This window comes from Pygocentrus nattereri, chromosome 17 (genome assembly GCF_015220715.1).
Source record: "Pygocentrus nattereri isolate fPygNat1 chromosome 17, fPygNat1.pri, whole genome shotgun sequence".
NCBI classification, from domain to species: Eukaryota; Metazoa; Chordata; class Actinopteri; order Characiformes; family Serrasalmidae; genus Pygocentrus; species Pygocentrus nattereri.
The window spans coordinates 32,059,901-32,084,255 of record NC_051227.1 but is presented as its reverse complement, the minus strand read 5'-3'; the positions used below and the strand labels follow the sequence as shown (position 1 = coordinate 32,084,255).

At 38.5% G+C, this 24,355-nt stretch overlaps 1 protein-coding gene across 1 annotated transcript; it reads right to left on the bottom strand.

Annotated features, from left to right (window-relative positions):
• Positions 1–665: 665 nt before the first annotated feature.
• tlcd2 (TLC domain containing 2) lies at positions 666–24,340 on the bottom strand. The gene is made up of 4 exons (XM_017694892.2): positions 23,760–24,340; positions 23,585–23,667; positions 21,394–21,476; positions 666–1,687 (listed from the first exon to the last, which is right to left on the bottom strand). Exons 1-4 carry the CDS (start codon positions 23,936–23,938, stop codon positions 1,280–1,282), a joined length of 753 nt encoding a protein of 250 aa, XP_017550381.1. The 5' UTR covers positions 23,939–24,340; the 3' UTR covers positions 666–1,279.
• Positions 24,341–24,355: the final 15 nt, after the last annotated feature.

Below are 24,355 nucleotides of genomic sequence, written 5' to 3'. Positions count from 1 at the left end.
CGTGTGCAATCACACTGGCGTTTGCCAAAGTTCAGGGTTTGCTTTGCCTTACAGACCAGCATACAAGCAACTATTTTAGTGAGTTTTTGGTCTAGATCTTGCTTTGACTTGCAGAGTTCCCCTTAACTGCCATTTCTTAATGACATTTCAGACAGAGGAAACTGCAAGATGGAAGTGCGCTGATATCGTTTGTAGCCTTTCCTCTTCACTTAAAAAAATTAACAATTTGACTAGGGGTCCAAAACACTTGTATACAACTGTACATATGACATCTCATTACGTTGAGTATTAAAGAAATACTCCAGCATTTTTCAACCTAATCTCTATCTGCCACATCAGTAGCATATGGGTGACTTACCTTGATATTTTACACATGCTTAGAAGTAATCAATTGACTCCAATGCTTAAAATAGAAGCATAATTTGTCATAATTGACCACATGCTAAAAGTGTTGAAGAACGAGATTAGGCTGCAAAGAATTACTTTATGATCACTTCTACATCAGAGTCACTTGTTAGTAGATATTTTTAAATGAAAAGTGTGGTGAGGTTTAATAGCATTAGCTTTACTTACTTGTGTTGATTTAAAAGCTGTTTACACTACACGACTTTTAGTCTGAACAGATTATAAAAAGACTACATATCTCACACTATCCAACTGGTTTCTGCAGGTTTTTTGGGAGACTGCAATATTAGGGATCACATGGGTCATTGTTTTAAAAATGTGATCAGTGTGATTTTTTTTTTTTAGAGTTTTAAATGTACATAAACTCGATTGTGCTCGTTAAACACTTCAATGACTTTTGGACATTTTTCTTTGTTTACTTGCTGTATTTTCTTTTTTTTTGTGCTCTCTGTTCTCATTGGCTGTTGCAGGAATCGATTTGGATTGAGTCACTGACCGGCTTACGCTACTAGATTACAGAGTCTCTGACTCTGACAAACAAAAATCTGCAGACTAGAGCCAACTAGCACAGATTCAACCAGACTGGGCTAAAATTGGGGTAAAGGTTGTGTAGTGTAAACCCGGCTTTAGCAGTGCTCATGTGTCTAAGCGTCTGTTTGATGTAGATATTTTCTTTAAAGGTCTGACAGCCTTTCAAATTTGATTACACCAATCTGGCTCAAGCTGGTTAAAGGGGAATACAATTAGTAGATTGATGGAAAACAAAAACAACTTTAGTGAGCGGCACCAGGCGCTGGCGTCTGGAAGGCAAATAATGGTGGAGCTGCAGGTTAGCTTCGAGGTCAGACACGAGTGTTCGCGCTCTCTCCACCTTTTACATCTCCTTTTCCTTTTCCTTCTCCTTCTCCTTCTCCTTCTTGACCTCCTTCTCGCGGCTGGACTTGAGGAAGTCAGTGCGCAGCAGGCGGTAGAACAGCACGATGTTCATCACAGTCATGATGGCCAGTCCCACACTGCCCACGGTGTAGCTGAGCAGCGGAATGTGCTCACGGTTCAGCACCAGCCAGCGGGTCATCCAGGCCAGTGTGTTGATGCGGAACACCACGTACGTGCCCAGGTTGATCATGCTGTTAACCCTGTACAGCGTGCTTTTGGACACACTGGCCATGCGCAGCATCTGCCGTAGATGCAGGAAGATTGAGTTGATCTCCACCAGCAGGGCCACAACTGCAAAGCCCACGTAGCGGCAAGTCAGCACTGACAGCCCAAAGCAAGAGATCACCTACAAACACAGAGTAACAAATTTTATTATGACAAATGTTTTCTATGAGTTGTTTCAGCAGGGTATGGCCACACAATCCACTGTCATCAACAAAGCTGTCATTTCTAGGGAAATCGCTCATCTTTACACACTTGATTCAGGCCATGCCAAGTCATTGACTAATCTCAAATAGACTTGCCTGTGCGGTGTACAACACACTGATCTCTAAAATGGACAAAACTATGTGATGTTAGCTAAAACACTAATAGCAGCCTTCTGAAAGTTAGCATGTCGTCCTTACCTTTGTTCTTTTTTTATAACAAGAAGAAAGTTTATTTCAAATATAGAAAGTACTGAACCAATAACAAGAGTACAGTGATATGCAAAAGTCTGTGCGCCCCTGATCAAATGACAATGTTATCACATCCTCTTTAAACATAAAACAGTTTAAAACAGTTTTTTAATATGTTAAATACAGTAAATAAACAGAAACTGTGCACAAAAATGAGCAAAAACTGCAGTATTTGAATTGAAACATTTCAGTGTGTTCTCTGCAGAGGTTGCATTACCTTTTCACTCAGAAAATCAACAAAACATGTAATTTACCAGGGGTGTCTTTTGCATATGACTTTATCTTTTTCAGACTAATATCAACTAAAAATTACATATTGGAATTCATAGGGAAAAAAAAATAAACCCAACCCAATTCTGTAACAAATCTACCCTGAAATAGTCTTTATTCCTGCGTGTATTTGGTTAGTTTGAGTATAAGCTTACTTTTAGATGTTTATCTAAAGTGAAGCGCTTTAGTTAAAAAGCTTGTTAAGCTTAAAAGCAGAGTGGTATTGGTATCAGCTGATACTCAAGGTTTCAATATTGGGATCAGAACATAAAAAGTGGTATGTGCCACCTCTAATTGAAAATGGTCATAGGCCTCCTTTAACTGTCATCTCCATTAGCCTTGTATCTTGAATACTTCATTTCTGTACTGTTGATTCATTTTGAAGACTCATCTCAGTAATGTTATGTGGTTCATCTCAGCATCTATAGCAGCAGCTATAAAAGAGATTAAATGAATCCGACTTTTGCATGCAGTCTTATCTCATTATCATCAGGGGCAGCTGAGGACACGGACACAAAGACAGCATTGATCTGTCATCAGCAGCGAGATCTGCCACTGTGAACACAGTGAGTGGTACTAATCTCGCACATGCTTGGTCTAATTGGGATGAAATCTAATGTCATCTGGTTTCTATACTTTTCAACAGTCACGTCTTATTCATTTCAGGAAAAGTAAATAAAAAATGCTCAGGATGTTTAAAGATATCAAATGTAGGGTACATCTCAGTACCTTAAGTCAGGGAACAAATTTGTATCATATACCATTGAAACCATTGAATTATTTTCTTAATTGTATCGACACACACCGTCTCATCTACAGCCTATTTATTTTATTGTTTTAAAACATTAGGTTATAAAAACATTCTTATATCTTTGAGGGTACAATGATATAGTTTGTAGCTTGACGATCGAAAAATGTACCTGAACAGCACTTTTATTTCTAACAGTGTAGAGGTGATAGGAAGCAGAGTTCGTTATGAGTACAATGAATAATCTATCCTACGCCATTTCTCAGTAATCAGGCAGCATATGTATGACCATTACATGCACTAACTTACTGTGGCTTAGCTTTTAGAGGCATTAAACATCAGACACCTGGTTCCCATCACCACCACTGTGAAAAATTGTGACTCTAGAACAGAGAAGTTCACCTCAAATCACTCTGAATAACTTTGTTTACATCACAACTATTTAATTAGGCAGACATCTGGATAAATTGGTGGAATTCCCCTTTAATACAGCTCTGTAATCTTCTTCTAACCCATCCACAAGGTGGCAGTATGTAGCTTTTAGTTATGAAAGCATGACTTTGTTACATCAGTTCTCTTGTTTCACAACTACACCCAAAGTTTATCTTGACAGAAAATAATGATCCTCAGGTTCTCTTTTAAAACTAGATTAAATTATCCTGTCTATTTCTGACGATGTCAACAGTCCAAGCCACGTTCATCATCAGAGCCGAATTTAAAGGTGCATCTAATAATTGCTCACAGTCAGCAGACAGCCCTGAGCTCACACCAAGGACAGCAAAGCTGTCTCTGATATAACAGGTTTGGTAAGAGGACATCAGAGCTGAGGTTTTCCACTCCAGTGCGAGAAGCTGGCGGTGGGAGCTCATCTGCACACAGCCGAGTCCAAAGTGACACATAACGCAGCTGAAGCTTGTGGTCAGCAATGTCACAACTGCAACAACATTCAGTGTTGGCAGCCAGCGCAGCACAGTCTGGGATATTCCTCAGTGAGGACACACGCCTCTTTCAGCAGAGAGCAGCAACTATGTGCTTTTAAAGCAAGCATGTGATGTGTGATGGCTCACGTTTGTTTGAAATACAAACCATTGACCTCTTGTTAAGCTGAGCACACTACAAACACTAAACACTGTCATGTGCACACCTGCATGCCAAATGCAGAATTCAAGAAGGGCCCATGTTCTCATTTCTTGTGTTAATGTTATGACTGGCTAGCTATTGCCCTCATGATAAATTCCATTATAATATGACAATTTTCTGAGAATTGGGATTGTCAGTATTGTAGACAAGAGGTTCCCAAACACTAGACCACAGACCAGTACTGGGCAATAGATCATTTGATACTGGGCTGCAACAAGGCAGCAGTGAGCAAAGGGGGAGTTAGTAGCCTAACTGCTGAAATCCACTATTTTATTATTATCAATAACGTGATTATCATCATAATAAAAATGAATTTATTCATAATTAATAATCAACCATCCATCCATCCATCCATTTTCCAAGCCGCTTCTCCGTCAGGGTCGCGGGGGGGTGCTGGAGCCTATCCCAGCAGTCATTGGGCGGAAGGCAGGATACACCCTGGACAGGTCGCCAGTCCATCGCAGGGCACACACATCACACACTCACACCCAGTGGAAATTTAGCATATCCAATTGGCCTGACTGCAGGTCTTTGGGCTGTGGGAGGAAACCGGAGAACCCGGAGGAAACCCACGCAAACACGGGGAGAACATGCAAACTCCACACAGAGAGGACCCCGGTCACCTGGCAGGGGGATCGAACCCAGGCCCTCCTCGCTGTGAGGCGAGCTACCCACCACGCCACCGTGCCGTCCCAATTAATAATCATTAAATTTATACTGAATATTATTTAATAATGTTTTGTATTACACCATAATTAGTATGTTGAATGGTGGCTTGTGCGTTAGCTTGGGGCTACATATTAACATATTAACTTGTGACCAGAGCGTTAGATTTGGCAATAGATTTTTCTTCCCCAAATATTGTACTTTTATAATGTAGGATGCTCTAATAAACTGAACATTTTTAACTAGGGCTGAACCATTAATTGTTATTATATTGAAATCACAATTTAAGGGAGTGTAATTTTCAAATTGTACAATTTTTTCCTAAATTATAGCCTACATAATAAACATTGTCTTAGGCTTTAAGTGGGGAACGTAATAACACAGAGCTTGTGAACTGCCTGTAGAAGAGTTAGACCAATCAGAGGCAACCAAACCTCCATGCTGTCTGATACACTACAGGAGTCAGGCCTTAACTAAAAAAAAGTGGATATTCTGGTGTTCTTGGAAAAAAAAAAAAAGCCTGAACCTTAATTTGTAGAAAATAACTGCAATTAAATCAGTCACAATATTAGTCTGAAACATCTTAATTAGATATTTGTCCCAAATCGTTTAGCCTCCTTCTCAGTCACTCCAAATTTTTTGCTGCCTAAAGAAATTTACTGAATGAAGACACAATCATATTGTTATAAATTGCATTGTCTCAATCATTATGCACCCATACTCAATGGATGTCTGTACATTATACCACTGTCTTATTTTACTTGTGTTACATGTAAATATATATATATGTATTTTTACCTATTGAAAAAGTTAAAAGGTTAAGAGTATTAATTTAATCATATGAGAAGGGGTTGCCTTTTAATTGAAAGCTACATTGTCAGTGTGCACTGAGCTTGACTGTCTAATAAAAGGTGAAGTTGAGTTCCAGAGTTTAACAGTATAATAGCCACAATTTCTGTATTTTATGGAAGGTATTTGCAGCAGGCCAGTGTCTGCAGATCTAAGATCACATGTTGGAACATTGACAGACACTCTGTCATGTAAGGAGGGGCTTTAAGGCCATTTAGAGCATCAAATACTAGTAGCAGAACTTTAAAATCTATCATAAAAGTTACAGGTGTCCCGTGCAGTTCTTTTAAAACAGGGTTGATATGAGCTCTTCTTTGTTTCTGTTAGGATCTGTGCTGCTGCATTTTGTATGAGTTGTAGAGGATGGACAGTTTTCTCCATTAGAAAGAGCATTACAGTAGTCAACTCTGCTTTAACAAGTGCACAGAAAGTTTCTCTTTAGCAATATTTCTCAAATGATAAGAAGCTACTTCCATGACTTTTTATGTGAGGGATAAAACAGCTCAGAATTGGGGATTCTTTTACAGACCCTCAGCAATCACTGGTCACTGGCTGAAACAGTCCAATTTCTTTGAAGCAACAAAGATCTAACATTCAAACCACTTTAGCACCTTTGATTGGAAATTGGAAATACCGACAAGCCTAATTATTACAGAAAAAGTTATATTTCCAGAACTCAAACTACTGTTTCACTAGTAGGTACCATGCAGGCCAAACAAATGTCTGACTGCACTGGTCTGTCAGACTTCAGGTGCAGAAAATGAAGGGTTGCATAAACACTCTCACACTCTTTCGGAAACTCTTTACACAAGACACGGCACCTGACGCACACTGTGTCCTGACCCCAAACTTAGAGATAAGCCTCAGTTCCTCCCAACCAAACTGCCTTATCTTTCCTCAATATGCCAATATTTCCTCAGAGAAGTTCACATCATTCGAGCTATTCTAACCTTATCTGTGCCCAATATATGCCTAAGGTCAGCGCCACTCTGTTTTCTGATATTGTTATTTTCATGGTCGCTGGAAGTGGAAAACAAACATTGATTCCTAGCTTTTGTGTACAATCAGTCAACAAAGTGTTTCTTAGGTCAAGAAAACAAAGGACATGAGTGTTATAAAGGCTTTATGATAATGTTCTTTATGAGTCAATAAAGGCAATAGTGAACACAGGCTATAAAGTCCTCCCTTACCTGGAAAGGAGCAGGATTATTGTACAGTAGGGGTGGGAGAAACGGCAAAAAATGATACTCATACAAAGCATTCTCATACTATACATATGAATAACAATATTTGATTCTTTTAGATTTAATAAGTTGTAACAGACAAAATAGAACCTGTACTTACAAAAAAATACTACAATAATAATAACCACCATTAACTTACAACTACAATTATTTTTATTAAATGTTTTACAAACTGTGCTGCACTAAATCCAACAGGCCTAATTATGCTCATTTTGTAAAGAAACATGCAGGTGGTCAGTGTTCTTTAAGTACTGATACTGTATCCATGATATGCTTAGAAAAGTGTGTTGCGGCATGATATAATGATAAAATATTGTCATACTGCACACCTCTGATGTATAGTACTGCACAAAAGTCACAAACAGTTTTATATCATTTATAACAGCTGCAAGTGTGTTTCTGATAGTAAAAGTTCAATTTAACATTAAAATAAACAGAAAAGAACATAAATACTTGATATACAATGGTCATGAATTTTTATGGCCCATTCAGATTCTGATTTGTTTACAGCCAAATTGGCTTATCTTTTTTGGCCATTGTTTTTTTTTGGTCCAAAGCTCACACTATGTAAGCTACATGAACACATGAAACGCACTAACATATTTCCAGGACTTTTTTATCAGCCAGTTACAACACAAATAACGATTCTTGCTCTATTATGGACAAAAGTGGCATTTTAAATAGTTACTTTTTAAAAATGAAATGCCTATTTAAATAACATGAATCACATTGGCATTATTATATTAATATTGCTTGTGTTTATTCTTATATCAGTGTCTATTTGTACAGACATTTAATAATGTGTCACTGTCTAGATAAATAGATGTTTGAACGCAAGTTTCTTAAGTGTCTAAAACTTTTGCACAGTACTGTATATTGCTAGATTGTACAAATAGAGAAGGCTGGTGTCATGCAAGGCTCAATGCTAAAAATTAAAGCAGTGGTTTCCAGCCCTGGTCCTGGAGTATCCCTGTCCTGAACATTTAAATATTTTCCCTGCTCTAACAAACCCACTTCATCCCTGGAAGAGCTTGTTAATGAGCTAATTCATTGGATCAGGTGTGTTCAAGTAGTAGTAAAGTATGTAGTTCACAAACATTGAAAACTTACATCTACAAGACTGTACTGATTTCCAACAGATGTCATAGGCCTAATCTTTCCATTGCCATAACAACAATCGGGCAAAATCCAAAACAAAACTTGATTAATCATGATTTCTCTTTTTCCTTTAGAAAATTACAGGGAAATATTGAGGCTGAAATACTGCAAAAAGACCCATGATGTACTGCAAATACTTTTTAATTTGTTGTTATTTAGCACTAGTTAGGCTACTCTGACCTTAAAAACATGCTGATATATAAACTGATAGACAATAAAAAATTGCAAATGTTGATATCCTGCAAAAAAGAAAAATAGAATGACTCAAATAGGTTTTCACAAATGAGGCACCAGTACTACTACCCACTGTTCTACAGTTAGAGCATGTAGTGGTGGTGCAGCACAGTGGAAGACAGTGGATTAGAGTTGTACATTAGGTGAACAGTGGCAGAGGTGATGAATCCCCAGGGCACACAGCTCCCCGTGTGGCTGCAGCCTCACTAATCCATCTCGCCCCTCTGTCCGCAAACACCAGCAAACAGTCAGTGTGAATCAGCATTAGCAAGCTTTATTCCACTAATCCATCATAAGACTGGCTTCTGACACTGCGAGAGATACAATCACACATGCACATAGCTTCTGAAAGACCCCGCATTTCTCAGGCAGAAGGGGGGATGACCAGTGTGTGGAGTGTGCTAAAGCAATGCACATTCAGATTTCACTGTTTTCCATTAACAACTGTTGGAAAAGCACAGCTTTGAGATAGCTCTTACTACTGTTTCTAGCCGTGTGACATACATTTGTCCATTTTTTTTTTGAGATAACAACAGTGGGGAACAGTGGACAATTGCTGATTTATGTGTAATAAGAAATAAATGTCTGTCATTTTTAGTTCATTTTATTTACTGGAGTCATGTTGTTCTCAGCAAGTATTGTAATCATGCTCTCCTTTCATGTTAAGTTTTGGCTGGAAACAAAAGAGTTAAAATATTGGAACACCCAAAGGAATATTGTCCAGTCTGGAATTGTTAGGTTAGGTGGTTAGGACTTCGAAAGCTCGACAGAGAGCTTTCCACGTTGGATTAACTGCCAACATAAGTAGTTATAATTTGCCACCGGGTAAGATGTCATACAGTGTCTGAAACCACATAAGCAAGTTTATTTCAGATTTCCGAAAGGGCAACTCCACCAATTATTAATATGAAAACAATTCATTTAAATAACAGTGATTTTTAAGCTGCACTATAAGATCTTTTTTTTGTTAAAACTGAAAGTAGCAGTGGTTGGTAGAATATAGTGGATAATACCTCCCCCTCCACACTGTACACTGGGGTTCGATTTCCCACCTGAGCAAGTACCCTACGCTACAGCAATATGAAGATTCCTTGGGCAAGACTCCTAACACTACCTTCATCTACTGTGTAACACATTATCAAATTTCAAGTTGCTTTGGATAAGAACACCTGGCAAATGCTTTAAACAGAAGTATCATTACTAAGTCAGAAGAAAAAACAAAAAACAAAACAATAAAATATACCCAAATCTTACATCATTTAAATATTATTAAAATTCTCTTTCTCTGTTCATGACACACTGAAATAGCAAGAAACCAGCAGGAAAGTCTATTTCAGATTTAGAACTTTTACCATTTCTTTTTAAATCTGCATATTTGAATCTGTACACGGTGATAGGAATCAGACATCTGAAGTGTTCTGAAGTGCTTACATGAAATGGTTACCCATATGCTGCCTGATGCCAGAGATGTTGTTTTATAATAGTTCTGAGATAAAACTTTGGTCTAAACGATATTTTTGAAATATATGCAGAGCAGTGAAGTATGTGTATGGCTTTAAGAGTGAAACAGTACCCAAAGTAAACAAAGAAAAAATGTTGAAATATCTCTCTAGGAGTTAGGAGCAGTCTGAGTTAAGCATGTGATGATTTAGTTATGTCGTTTGCACAATGCTAATCTATGGTCATAAGATTCTATTAGTGTTAGTGACTTGTTAGTGACTTTAGCATTGCAGCTTCAGCGCAAAACAGAAGCAAACTTCAGACACCAAACATGTCTTGACTGAACAGTTAAATTTGGGGTTAATGGAATAAAACTGTCTAAATTAGATTTCTGAGCCATTATTTTGAGTTACGATGATGTAATAAAGGCACTTGTGCCTTTGGTGTGGTTAGCTTTTCTCCCCTATTCTCTTGAGCATTCAGTGAAAGAGAGAAAACGATAGATATGACTGGTTAAAACCTCAGACTTATGTGTTTGTTTCCATAAGCCTCTCCCTGTGGGGTCAATTACTAGCACCCTCAGCAATGATGAGCATCTCGGTACTCTAAGCAGCTCGCACATGGAAGACACATCAAGAGCACGGAATGAGGGCATAGAGACTCTGGATAATCTGCTGGAGAATTCCCTCGCATACACAAATAAGTTGTAGAAGTGTTTTGAAAAAGATTTAGATGCTTGCAAGTGGAAATGTTTCAGGGAACATCATTCTGCCAACAAAACCAGTTAAGCCAGATGCACTAAACAGTAAATGTGCCAGCCAGCCTCAGGGCAGGGTAAGGAAATGATAGTGGAGAAGACAGTTGGAGCAACTGCAACTATGAATGAGGAAACCTGGCTTTTCAGCACCACATCCACACCCTTATTCACACACTCCCAGATGCTGAAATGGGAGTATTTAGCAACCGTAATGTAAACACACAGATTTACGGAGTGCATCCCACACATTCTTTACATTAAATATATCAGCCACATAAACATACACGCTACAAAATAGATGGCATGTAAGATACTGGCAGGAGTAGATGGGCAGATGGTACAAGAGAGAGCAAAGTGTGGGTGAGAGATAAGGAGAGTCTGTGTGTGTGTGTGTGTGTGTGTGTGACATAGAACAATAATACTAAGCTCTGTGTTTGTGTATGTGTGTGTTTAGCATATGCTGTACATATTTCGTTGACTTTAGTGAATTACTGATGTACACTGTGGTGAGCAGTATTTCAGTCAGGAAAGAAGGTCAGAGCTGCCAAGAATGGCTGTGACAAATAAAATCCCTGTGACCTCAACAATCGCAACCACAAGAAATACAACTACATTCACTGTAACCACTATGAAATCTACATAAATCTTGTCTGACCAACAGGAAGTGGCTGGAACCACAAAAAGCTAAAAAGTCGTCTTTTATCAGCCACTCAAAACCTATTTAACCATTTAACCAAGACTATGTCATAAAAAAGGTTTCCATCATGCAATCCCGAAAACTTTATCACTAAACTTACAACACTACAACCTATAAACTGAACATGACATGAAAAGCAGCCAGTGAGAAAAACTAGGTCAAACATTTGTTGCAGCAGCTTTTAATGACCCACTAACAGTGGATCAATACTCTGCTTGACTGAATGCCAGTTTCCTCAATTAGTTGCTTTCCAGTGGTAAATGGGTGGAGTCCTGAGAAGCTATAAGGCTAGGCTAAATGGGCGTAAGGACATGGGTGTCTCTTTTGGGTCTTCATATGTCTCATAAAGAGAAAATGGAGTTGTTTACACAAGCACAGAGAGGACAAAGTCCACACCCCAAGTTAAAGTACATAAATCACATACGACAAAGCAGATAAGAGACAGGGATTGTAATTCATGACTTTGTGCTCAGATCCAAACAGTCATCATTTAATATGTTGACTTTTTTAATGTTTGGCCATCAGTTTGGCTTTATAAAGATTATATTATTCTTTATAGTCAATTTCATTACATTCGTGCTTTTTTCCTGATAGACTGAATTAGCACGATATTTAACCTTGTATCATGCAAATGGTTTTATACCTGTAATCATATTATGTTTTGATCATTATCTAAGTGAAAAGAAGTACTCATCCTCTACAGGGAGCAAACTTAAATATGGAATTTTTCTGCAAATTGTAGTGCACAATTTCTATTTGTCTTCTATGTTGTTTCTCAGTTTTTTTCTCTGTCTGCTGAGTTTAACACATTGATCAAAATAAGCCATCAAATGCAAAATAACACATTCTATGTTTTATGTTTTCCAACATATTAGATTAAGCAAATAAACAATAAATGTGTTTTAAAATTTACAGATGTTTGTTCTCTGTAGAGAATGACCATCAAAAAAACATTTCTGCAGACAACTGTACTTAACAGTTGCTTAGCAACTATTCTTATGCATCTTTTTGCTGATGACTAATTTTAGTTATATCTTTGGTTACTCCAAAAGGCATGAGGTCTTCTCTTAAAAAATATTTTAGAAACACTCCTTATGACCTTACAACCTTAGACCCTGGTCAGCAAACACCCTGATGCAGATTGCAGATGTGAAAGAAAAAAAAAAGTCACAGTCCATGTCACTGAAGGCAGAGTAAGCAGCTGATCACTGTTATGTTGTAGAAAAGCTGAGATTTCATTTACCAAGCATAAGGAGCTATTCATCAATGTGTTTTTCCTCCAGAATGAGCATAAGAAGGTAATCATCAATGTGCTGTCGACCACATGACACATACAGCACTGTGCAAGAGTCAGACAGCACCGTTCACTTATTTAATTTCCAGTCTCAACAGCCATTAAGTATAATTTATGCATTTTTTATGTGCATATAATGTGCATAAGAAAGAGTCAAAAACGAAAAATAAGTGAAAAAACTCATTTCAAAAATTCGAATTTCAATCTGTATAATTAAGATAAGATAAGATAAGATAAGATAAGATAAGATAAGATGAGATAATCCTTTATCAGTCCCACAGCGGGGAAATTCACAGTATTACAGCAGCAGCAGAGTAACAGGAGTAAGGCACTCAGAAACGGGAAACAGTATAAACCTTATCAACATTATAAATAATAAAAATTAAAGCTAAATCTCTAGACTATTTACAACAAAATAAGGATAATAATAAAATAAAATAAGAGTTGCATAGGAATCTGTATTGCACTTAGCATATTGCACAATGAAAAATGTTCGCATTCTGAATGTAAGTGTATATTGTATGTGGTCTACTGGGAGCAGTGCTGGTTGTGCTGGGAGCAGTGCTGGTTGTGTGCTCTCTGTAAAACCAGGCCATTTTTAACACAAGAAATATTCAAATTAAAAAGTCAATTAAAAGTCAAAAATCATATTATGAATATAGGCATTGTGTATTTTTACCATCCCCAATGCTAAGCACTGAAAACAAAGGCCGTCTTACTAGACAGATCATCTGTGAACACACCAGAAGGCTAACACAACACTGCCCTTCATTTTCTGCTATCTAAAATCACATGTCTGATTTCTCAGAGACAAATAGGATTCCAAAACGTGATTGTGATCTAAGAAAACACTGAAGCGGGGAAATGGTTCCCCGCCCTGTGCTCTTTGAAATGAATTTAAACTGAGAACCATGTACAATGAGCTTCATACACACATGCACAAACACAGTTACCATGGAAACCAGACAAGTAGGGGCACTGTAGTCTATGGACGTATCCAGCTGACACTGTTCCAAGCCCACTGGATCTCATGCTCTAAGTGAGAACTAGGGCAGGACATGGCGCTCCAGGTCCAGTGTGAGAACATTTTGATTTTTCTCCAAAGTAAATCACAGTGACCAGTGAACAAGACCTGTAGCACCACTGCGTGAAGACTGTAAGTGCTGTTTTTCAAACAACTACTACTATTTTCTAACCATTTTATGTACATATTTTATGGCTTGTGGTATATAATTTTAGTGCAACCTTGTTCTTCAAGTACGTTTAGTCCTTGCTCACTTCCTTAATAATGTTTTTACAGAGCCCCCTCATTACATTTAAGTTTGCATCATGTGATGACAGACTGAAAAGGTCTAGAAAGCTTGAAACTATCACTAACACACTGATGTCTGGTTTGGTGCCTAGCTGGCCAGATCCCTGATTTTCTGTTTCTCTACTGCATGGCTACTAACTGCTCAGGGCAATCAGTAAAATCACCAATTTCCATTAGTCAGTAAAGTTTTCAGTCACTGGTATTACAGGTTTAAAACAGAGATGGCAGAAAATGCTGGATTGGATCAATCCTGTAACAAATCTAGCCTAAAACAGCACACTGAGTGACATAATGTTGTGAACTGTATAGCTATGCTTGTTCTTTGAGGGACAGTCTTTCAGTAGTTTGAGTTTGATAACCTACTTATGAAGTGTCTCTACTGAAAATATCTCATTTTAATGCTTTATGTGCTACATTTTCATTACAAAGGTAATATCATATAATGGGGGCTGTAATGGGGGGGGGCACATGTCTTCTCCACTCTTTTGAAAAGTATGCAAGATACTACGATTGCCGACATAAGTCATAGCAGTTATAAATAGTCTTCCATTTTTCTTTGTAATTATCACCTCATTTATCATTATTGGGGAATTGCATTGCAAAAACCTGCAAAACAGAATAAGAATTTTAGTGAAACTATGGAAATAATAAAATGGCATTATAATGCATATAAAAAATTGAATCACTGTACTGAATATGTATTTTATTATTATTTATGTCAATAAAATTATTTGTTTTTGTGTTTTAACATCGATAGATAAAGCATGACATGTCAATATGATGAGTGTAATTCTATGTGCACTATGTTTAGCCTATTCTATGTCTGCATTGCTGTGGGAGTCACTGAGCATCTGTATCGGCTGATACTCAAGGTTCCAATATTAAAATCAGTATCTGAAAAGAAAAAGTGGTATGGTGCCATATCTAGTATTAAACATTAAAAACGGTAAAATTGTAAAGCCTGAGATTCATAGAACCCCACTGCCTCTGTGACTGATGTCAGGATTGAACTTGCTTTGTCTACAAAATCTACCACTAGCTTTTTTTACCACACTTCTACCACAAAGTCTGCCATGTGACTAAACAGATTCTTGATTAGCCAAACTGTCACTTGGCAACAGAGAAGAGGCACTGCCACTCTTCCTTCGTAATGAGAACACAGCCAATCCCAAAAGCCCCTTCACAACTGAAGGTACATACAACAGCAGAATGCACCTCTGCCCTGAAAGAAGAGTCTTTACACCGTGAGTCATTTAAAGACCTTTCAGCTTGTGACCCCCTTCCTAATCTGAAAGGGTCTTGAAAAGCAGTACAGTCTAATATTAGCAGTCTGATTTAAACTGTTGCAGAATAAGGACTGGCACCACAGATGAATGAGTCTGAGAGCAGGACCTCATGCAACATGAACAGAGGACTACATTCTAGAAGTCTGCACAGAGGGTCACAATCAAGAACAATGTGAATTGAGGACTACACTCTAGAACACTGTGAACAGAGACCACATTCTAGAACAGTGTGATTGTAGGACCACATTACAGAAGACTATGAACAGAAGAAAACATACTAGAACAGTAAACCGGGTGTAAAGAAAAAAGTTGATGCTGTCAAAATTGGATGCATTAAACATAAACTTGCATGTGCAGAAGTTTGTACATACTGGACTGAGAAAAGTCCATTAATCAAAAATATCCAGTCAACAGCGTCCTGTGGGCAACGTCCTGTGACCACTAATGAAGGACTAGAGGATGATTAGCTCATACTGTACAGCAAGAGATGAGCTATTGTCTCTGGCTTTACATCTACAGGGTAGACCAACAACATAGGTGCATCTAACAGAGTGGACAGTGAGTGGACACAGCAGCACTGCTGTGTCTGATCCACTCAGACCAGCGCAACGCACACCGCCACAGTGTTACTATAGTGCTGAGAATGATCCAACACCCAAATGGTGCCTACTCAGTGAGGGTCCATGGGGGTCCTGACCACCGAAGAACAGGGTAAATGCTTCTGCTTCTGTGCGTCTACCTTTCCTGCTTGAGCATTTAAGCTTCCACATAAAGAATGTTGGCAATACTGTAGGTGAACTGCTTACTGCAGGTGAATCCTCTGCACTGGAGTTTCAAGGCATTGGTAAATATGAACATAAGTAAATGTCTCATTTTTAATTCTGCTTTCCTCAGAGAAAAAGCTCTTAATTGCTAAAGTACTTAAGGCTGTCTGGGTTGTTTTGGCAAAGACAACCTGTTCTGAAGGGATTAGTGAAAGCATGTGTGGCTGTGCAGGGGAGGTGAATGAAGAGCTTTCCCCAGATCTAGGGGAGGGATCTATATGAGAGAGGAAAGGATTGGGGATGGAGGGATTGGGGGAAGGGTAGAGCTGTTTGTTTTTACTGGGGTCTCCTTCTTGGGGCCTGGAAGGCACTCTCCAAAGCAGCAACATGTGTAAAGCAGATGTTGCTGCTTCTTTCAGAAAAAGGAGTGCTATAAAAAAACAAAAAAACAAAAGGGCTCCATCTAGAAACAGCATAAGACAGAAATACACCACAGCCTCAGCCAAGTGCAGCTCCCTCACTCACATACATTCCTTCCCCTCTCATTCTTCTGCTACCTCCCATTCCCCATCGTTTTCAGTCCCGCTTTCCAATAGTACAGGCCTGGCAGTGATCCATGTCCTGCTATTTGCACTCAGCAAAATCATACTTGCTGAAAGACCAATAATACAGGCATGACCTGATAAACAAAAGAGCCTGTTTTCATTAGAACTCTTTAACACTTCCTCATGGTTATTTTATAAACTTTTCTACACATCTAATGGACTCTGGCACATTTATTTCGGAGGGTGGGTGACATGGTAAAAAAAATGGCATAATAGACTAATATGCAATCAACTATTTGTTTCTAGGCAGTTTATGCATTTAAGCAGTCGTTCAGTGGCCATATCAGAGAAATTTCTAGATAAAATTTTTCACAAGTTCATAGTCCTGAAGCAAATCTTCTCTTATCCTACAACTTCTTATCTCAAGACATCAACAACGTCTGCTACTAAGAAATTGACCAAATGCACACAGCTGAGATGTTAACACAAAAGCAAAACAACAGAAACAAAACTTAGGTTACAGTTAGCTAGACAGATCTTCCTTTTTAAAAAAAAAGAATTTATGCCATGAACTGGAAGGTACTACAGTCCCCTAATAAAGAGATGCATTTTCAAGCCAGTCTTCTAATTATTTACCACCATCACTGTAATATTTTATTGCAATGTTTCACATTTCTTATTGATTAAGTTTCTATCAACATTAAAGGGCCTTTATCAGGGAACATTTCATCTTCCTCACTTTTTAAAATAAATGTTTGATGTAGTATGTAAACACTGTCAAGTTACAGCGACAAGGTTTAAAGCATACCGTGCACTTTTACTGCTTTTATGATATCATGCAAAGCATTACATTTGCATATATCTGCCTACTGAAGCTACAGCAGTTGGGCTTCTCTCATTAACAATAAAATTAGAAAACATGTTCAACTCAGCCAATCAGAACAGATATCCCTTCACATTTCTCCGTCTCAAAGGTACAGTAAAAAAACAGCCTGTTTTCTTCTAAGGGATGAAGAGAGGTTGGAAAATAATATTGTAAAAACGAATTGTGATGTTTTTCTGTTGCAAAAACACAAACCTTAAAAGTGGACCTAAAAAAAGTAAACTAAAAAAATAAAATAAATAGTCTCTGCTCGACTCACTATGTGCTCAGAAAAGTGTACTGTGATATAACTTATGACAATTATGATAACATTGTTATATCTGCCAGCATCTGGTAATTACTGTGCAAAATTGCACATTGTATATTTTATCATCAACACCCAGTCCAACTGTAAGCCTTCCACTACAAATATTCATTTCCAAAGCTTGTTTCATGGCTGCTGGTTTCATGGGAGTGTCCTGAATGCACACAGCTGGAGTAGGGAATGGAAAGCCTAAGTTTCCAGACACCATAGCAGGTCTAAGAGTTCTGCACAAATGAGTTTAACTGGGAGAGGAGCAACTACTTACATTGCGGACACAAAATTAACCAATAGCATCATTCCAGCTCTGCCTACCAGCAAATAAGGCCAGCGTAACACAACATGCCTTGACTTTCCACAGAGAGAGAGCTGCGGTTGTCTACAGATCTTCCTGAAGCTTTGCCAACCAGCCGGCTCCCCCAGTGCTGCCTGTTTATATGGCTTGTCAGTAAAGAATGCACCATTAATATGTCCTCACTAAGCGTTACATGCACTGCGACCAAACCACACAGGGTGTGCCTCAAAGTCTCTGAGAAATCAGGCCATGAGTAAAGGCTAATGATTCTCCCGTGTGATCCTTTCAGTCTCCTACATTAATTAGCAAACTCAATTTTGCTAAATGACAGGGGGGTGACAGCAGTTTGTGCTTGGATCTCCTGAGCAAAAGTCAAGATTTCTGAAATTGTTATTCGTATGGCTGGTCATCCTAAAAGAATCTCTCCTCAAAATCTCTCCTGCGTAGCAACACTTCCATTTTCCAATCTATCACCTCTGGAAAACTCAGTATTTTCCAAACTTAGCTGCCAAGTGGTATATATATACAAACACTGAGTACTTTTACAAGAACAGGAAATGATGTCTTCTTTTTCCACTTTTTCTGTTGAGACCGCTGCTGTGACCTTACAGGAAACTAAGTAATCCACACTAGTGCTGGGAGATTCTGATCTTCAATACAATACACTCTGCATATATTACAGCAGCATTTACATTAATAAAGCAAACAAACCTATGTTTCCTTGTACTCCATGCTAAAAGAATGTCTTTCAAGCCTGCCATAACTTGGTTGATCGGACTGTTTCTCTCTTAAAATTACACCAGAAGGGACCTTATACTGTAAACTTACCTACACAGAAATCATATTTTCAGAAAGAAAAGTTTAAATATTTATTGAAAGGCATGTTCTTTTATTTCCTTTCAAAACTTCCTCTTGCAACCAAATGACATTGTACATTGTAGTTAAACAGGGAAACAGGGAATAAAAAAAATATTTTTTTATTTCTGTAAAAACATTCATTCAGAGTGGTTTGATGTGAAATGCTCAGTTCTAGATACAATCACTGAATGAGAATTATTCACAACAGTGGTGATAGAAACCACCTGAAACGTTTAACACCTCTAAAAGCTCCCTCCCACATGACATATAGACATGGAAAAGTAATACTATGTGTCCTGGTGTCTGAGAGAGCGTTTTGAGAAAGTTCTGACCATAACATACATTTTTTTTAACACTTTCATGTTGAAGAGGCACATGCAGGGTGTTGTAAGGCAAAAATAGTCCCTAAAGAAAACTTGTTTCTTCAGACTTATTATATTATCAACATCACATATAAAAAACTTAAAAGAGTGGACAGTAAATAAAATAGTTATATCTGTGTCTGTATGTATGTATGTATGTATATGTGTGTGTGACTCCTGGTTCCTATCAGCACCACTGCAAAGAAATGAGAGTCTGTTTATCTACAACAAACAACTTCACATCAAAACACATTTTGAAAATCAGTGGAATTCTTCTTAAACTATGTTTATGCTATCTATCAAAATCACTACAATTTAAAACTGATATTTTTGTGTGCAATTAATACCAGGATTAATAGTACAGACAAACATCTAGCCCTAATCCACACTCATTAAATGTACTTGCATAGGCTCCTTACAACATCCTGATGGCTCAAAAAGCTTGTTCTCCTCTCATGCATATATGGCAATACATCAAGCAATACATCAGCTCCCTATTTCTGTCCCAGACGGCAGGACTTCCTGTTTCCCTGGAGGAAGAAGGAGGTCAGGAGTTTGAGGGGAAAAGAACTACGAGCAGAAAGCCAGCACCCATAACTCACTGATCCACTTTAACAGTGAAGCCAGCTCTACTAGAACATGACTGCAAACTTCCACTGAATATCGGACGACTACATTGTTTCGCTGTGGTCAGAATGACTGTCAAGCAAGCCATGATCCAGTGACAATGGAATGTGTTCATGTATTGATGAACAGCATTCCTCTTAAACATGAGGCGCAGTCGTAGCAAAGCTTTTGTTATACACCAGCGTGCTCAATGTAGTAAACAGTGCAGAGGAAGTGGATTAGGCAAGTGGGATAAGAGGTGGACGTTCTGAGGCAGTGAGGGAGTTTCTCACAGTGCCATTAAGAATCTGGCAGCATGTTCTGTTCGACGACTTCAGTGAATGAGCTCCCAGGAAAACAGAGGACAACAACAAAAACACACAGAGAATGAAGCTGGCTCTTTTCCTGTGCAGACGGAAGCAAACAGTGATGCAGCAGCAAAAAAGCACAAACTCACCACACAGTGTCTGAGCGGGCCTAACAGGTTCTCTCTCCATTTACTCAAACATGTAAACCAAACTATCACCAAACACCTGATTAACAGATGTCTGTATTTGATTCATTTAAAGTCTTCATCATAAAAAAATGACATTTTCTTTCTTTTTAATTAAAAGAGTCGTTAAATAGGTTCAAACGTACTGTTTAACTCACAGTCCATATATCTTTTTTTATAAATTAAGCTGCAAAAACAGCCTGGTTGAATTTATGTATATATATATATATATATATATATATATATATATATATATATATATATATATATATATCAGGACAAAACCTTGCATCTCTAAAATAGTAACATTACAAGAGAAAGATAAAAACATTGCTCATTTTAAAAGGGAGGTGATGGAAGAAGATTTTTTTCTAACTAAAATTGGACCATTTTTATTGGTCCACTTATCATTAAATGTCCACACAATGTAAAGGGCAACAATATTTTAAAATTCTGTTTAAAAAAAGGGAATAACAACAAAAATGGACATACAAGGTTTTGATCCAACAAGATTTCATCCACCTATTCAGCCTAGAGCAATTAAGCCCAGCCCATTCATGCTGAATGTATAAGGAGTGTTTCAGCCTGGACTGCTTTTAAATGAGCCACTTTTGAATGAGCAGCCAATCAAAACAGAGGACATTTACATATGTCAGTCTCACAGGCTCAGTAACAAAACTGGCTGTTTAATCCTAAGGGATCAAGAGAGGTTGGTAAAACAAATTAGCATTTCATACATAAAACTACACAAACAGCATACGTGGATCTCAAGAGAAAATTTAAAATACAAACAAAATGTAAGATATGGGACCTTTAAAGCAACTAAGGCTGAGCTTTTGAATGTTTTTAGCTGTTTGTAGTAATGAGTCCTAGAAGTTCATTGTAATGCAAAGAATCTTTAAAAAAAAAAAAAAAAACACATAATCAGGTGCTACTTGAGTTTCTCTGCAGAGCAACAGGTGGTTAGACAGGTTGAGCTGTTTAAGGAAAGAATACAAGGTGGGCTTTCTTGTGCCAAAACTCAGTCACTCTGTTAGTGAAACAAGTACAACAGGAACGTGACTAATGGGTCATCACATGCTCGGATTCCCACAAATATCAGCTTTTCACAACAAAGGAATAAATTAGTTTGCCTTGTCTCCTCATCAAAGAGGTTACAGTAGCGCTACTCACCACTATGTGATGGAAAAGGAGCTCCCATGACTGGTTGACCTTCTGATTGAAAATCATGTCAAAGAAGTCATATATGAAGTATCCTGGAAATGGAAAAAAGTCATTAATATACCAAATAGATAGAGTAAAGAGTAGCAAATAGTAAAGAATTGTTGATAAAAATTGGCCTGTGGCAGATGATAGTTATCAGGGCCATAATTCCCATGACGATAGTAACAAAGATGACAGTTACAGGGGGTTATTTATATCCATCTCCCACCATGGAGGTATCCATGGAGACAGTGTTTCTAGAGAGGTGGAGAATGAAGTGACTGGCAGCAGACATTTTACATTGTCTTGGACATTACTGTCAATCAAACACTGAGCATTCAGCCAGATGGAAATAATCAAATTACACTCTATGGGCCTCATTCACCAACCACTTTTAAGATGAAATTTCATCTTAAAAACCACTTATGCAGTTTTACAATGATTCTGACATTGACCTAGCTTAGTGCAGTCACTGACTGTCGAACAGAACGCAATGTCAAGCACGCCTTTACATTAACCAGAGGTCTTTGGAACTGGTCATATAACCAGTCATTTGTTCTTCAAAAAGATTCTTTATCTAGGTTTCATAGCTTTCTTATCTATAGCCATCTTATCTTACAAGTGTACATGTCTTCAACACCTGTGTCATATAACCGTACTTTTAGTAGTTGAACTACATTTATATATAAAATATTTTGTGTATTTTTGCTTTAACTTGAAGGTAAAAGTTCACTGAAACTCAACTAGTGAGTTAACAATACATCGTTCTGCTGTCTGTTATCTGAACACAGTGGTGAATCGAAGTTTACTAGCTAAAAGGAAAAGGCTGTGATGGCCAAATCTACCACACTACACCGCACTGTACAGCTAAAGAGCTCCGAGATGCATGCCCTTCATCATTAGTGCATAGATTTAGGCTGCAATAAAATGTCCCTTAGGACTACTGGCCCATTCTTGTAGTGTCATGTGACTAAAAGTCCTAGCGCTGGTGCTTGGGACGGATCATAAAGCCTCCATTGATTCCCCTGCCATAGCTAACCTCTCTGCAACACCAAGAGTGGGAATTTAAGAATTTAAAATATCTGTGGAATTTGGCAGACTGCAGAAATTACAATATCTCCTCGGTTGTACCAGTTCAGGCTGTGTTGCTGTGATACCATTAAGAAGAGGGCGCATCTTATTAGTTGCTCCAGTAGATTAACTGTTTCGCCCTTTCCTCATGAGACCTCAGGTTCAAATCCCTGTGATGCTTGTTACAGAGAAATGTCAGTCATTGTCAGCATATTATTGCATTATTGGTCATCCTGTATATTTGCAAGGCCCTATAAAAAATCACTCACCTATGTGGATTCTAAGCAAAACTGCACTTGAATCCCAGATGTGCCATGTGCACACAGCCTTAAGAAATACACCCATTCATATTCAACAACTAAATTTAGTGTGATAAGGAAAATGCCACAGAACTTTCACTGATTGGTCTAAAGTTTTGCATAGTTTTACTGTTTGTGAATATTTAACACTGAACCGTTGTTTTTTTAGTATATATCATTTTGGTACTTTGGTTCACAGTCAATTTTTAGATTTTTATTATTGTGTGATAAATTTGTTAAAAATTGACCAGAACGTCACATTTAATATGATAAGTGATAAAATATGAATTTTAGCTGTACGATTTGATCAATTTTAATTTTGTTCTTCAAATTTGTGATCAGGCAAGCACAGGGAGGGGATTTATATTTTTGATATGGACCTTATTAAGGATTTAGGATTTTAATGGCTACATTCTAAAAGTGAGGATAGTTATGGATCCACGTGAGCACTAGTGCTGTGAGGAGGGGAAGGTGCCTCATATCTCAGAAGCCAACCACACAGAACACATGACTTTCCAGCACTGTCAATCTATTGCTTTAAAGCAGACAATGCTGTGTAGGCAGATGTGCATGTAACTGCCAGATGTATGTAAAAGCCTGGAGGTACTGGGGCGAGTGGTGTACACTGGAAACTGACTATGACTCTTTTTGGAGGCTGATAAGCAGTCTAAAAACACACCGAGTATCCCAAACACGTGAAAGAAAAGCATTAGTAGATAGTCCACATGGACTCAGTAGATAGGAGCCATACAACTCCGGTCTCTTCACTCTGTAACGGGTGTCAAACTTACCAATCGATACGGACACCAAAGCATGGGAGAAGACGGAATGCGTCGCTATCAAGTCCTCAGCCATCTGTGGATGCACACAGAAACTAGAAAGAAAGAGAAGACAGAGTGGTGTAAGTCGTTCAGAGCTCCAGCTACGGTGTTTTCCTGTATGATGTGTGGGAACGCGGTCACGTACCACAGCACAGCCCAGATTCCCGTGATGAAGCTGTGAACGAAAGATGTGGAGATGTTCCTCCACTTCCACGTGTTCCTCTGAGCCGTCTCCGGGATGGGAAGTGTGGCAAAGCCATAGTTCACCATTCTGAAAAAGCCCACAGACGCGCTGGTTGTCAAAACCACCGTCTGCAGCTCCATGTTGTTGATCTGATCTTTCTTTCCAGCGCGCGCTTAAAGTCGGGTTCTCGCGCGCTTCCACACTGTGGAGATACGACCCTCCTCACTCTGTTCTTCACCTACGAAACATTACAGCCCGGGTTTCCATCTTTCTGCGCGGTTTAATGCGGTGGTGAATGCTGGTTTCCACGATGGGGAACGAATAAAACACACCGTGGAGACGCGCGTGTCCTGGAAATCAACTACAGAAGCTGAATTAACTCGCTGAGCTGCTGCGGGGACTTCGGTTCGGTTCGGACGTTCAGGATAGATGGAAAGAAGCTGAAGCGCTGTAGCGAGCGTTCAGAAGGCTGAACTGCTTGTGTAACTCCCCACAACACACACACGCACGCGCGCACACACACACACACACACACACACACACAGAGTAAATGAACA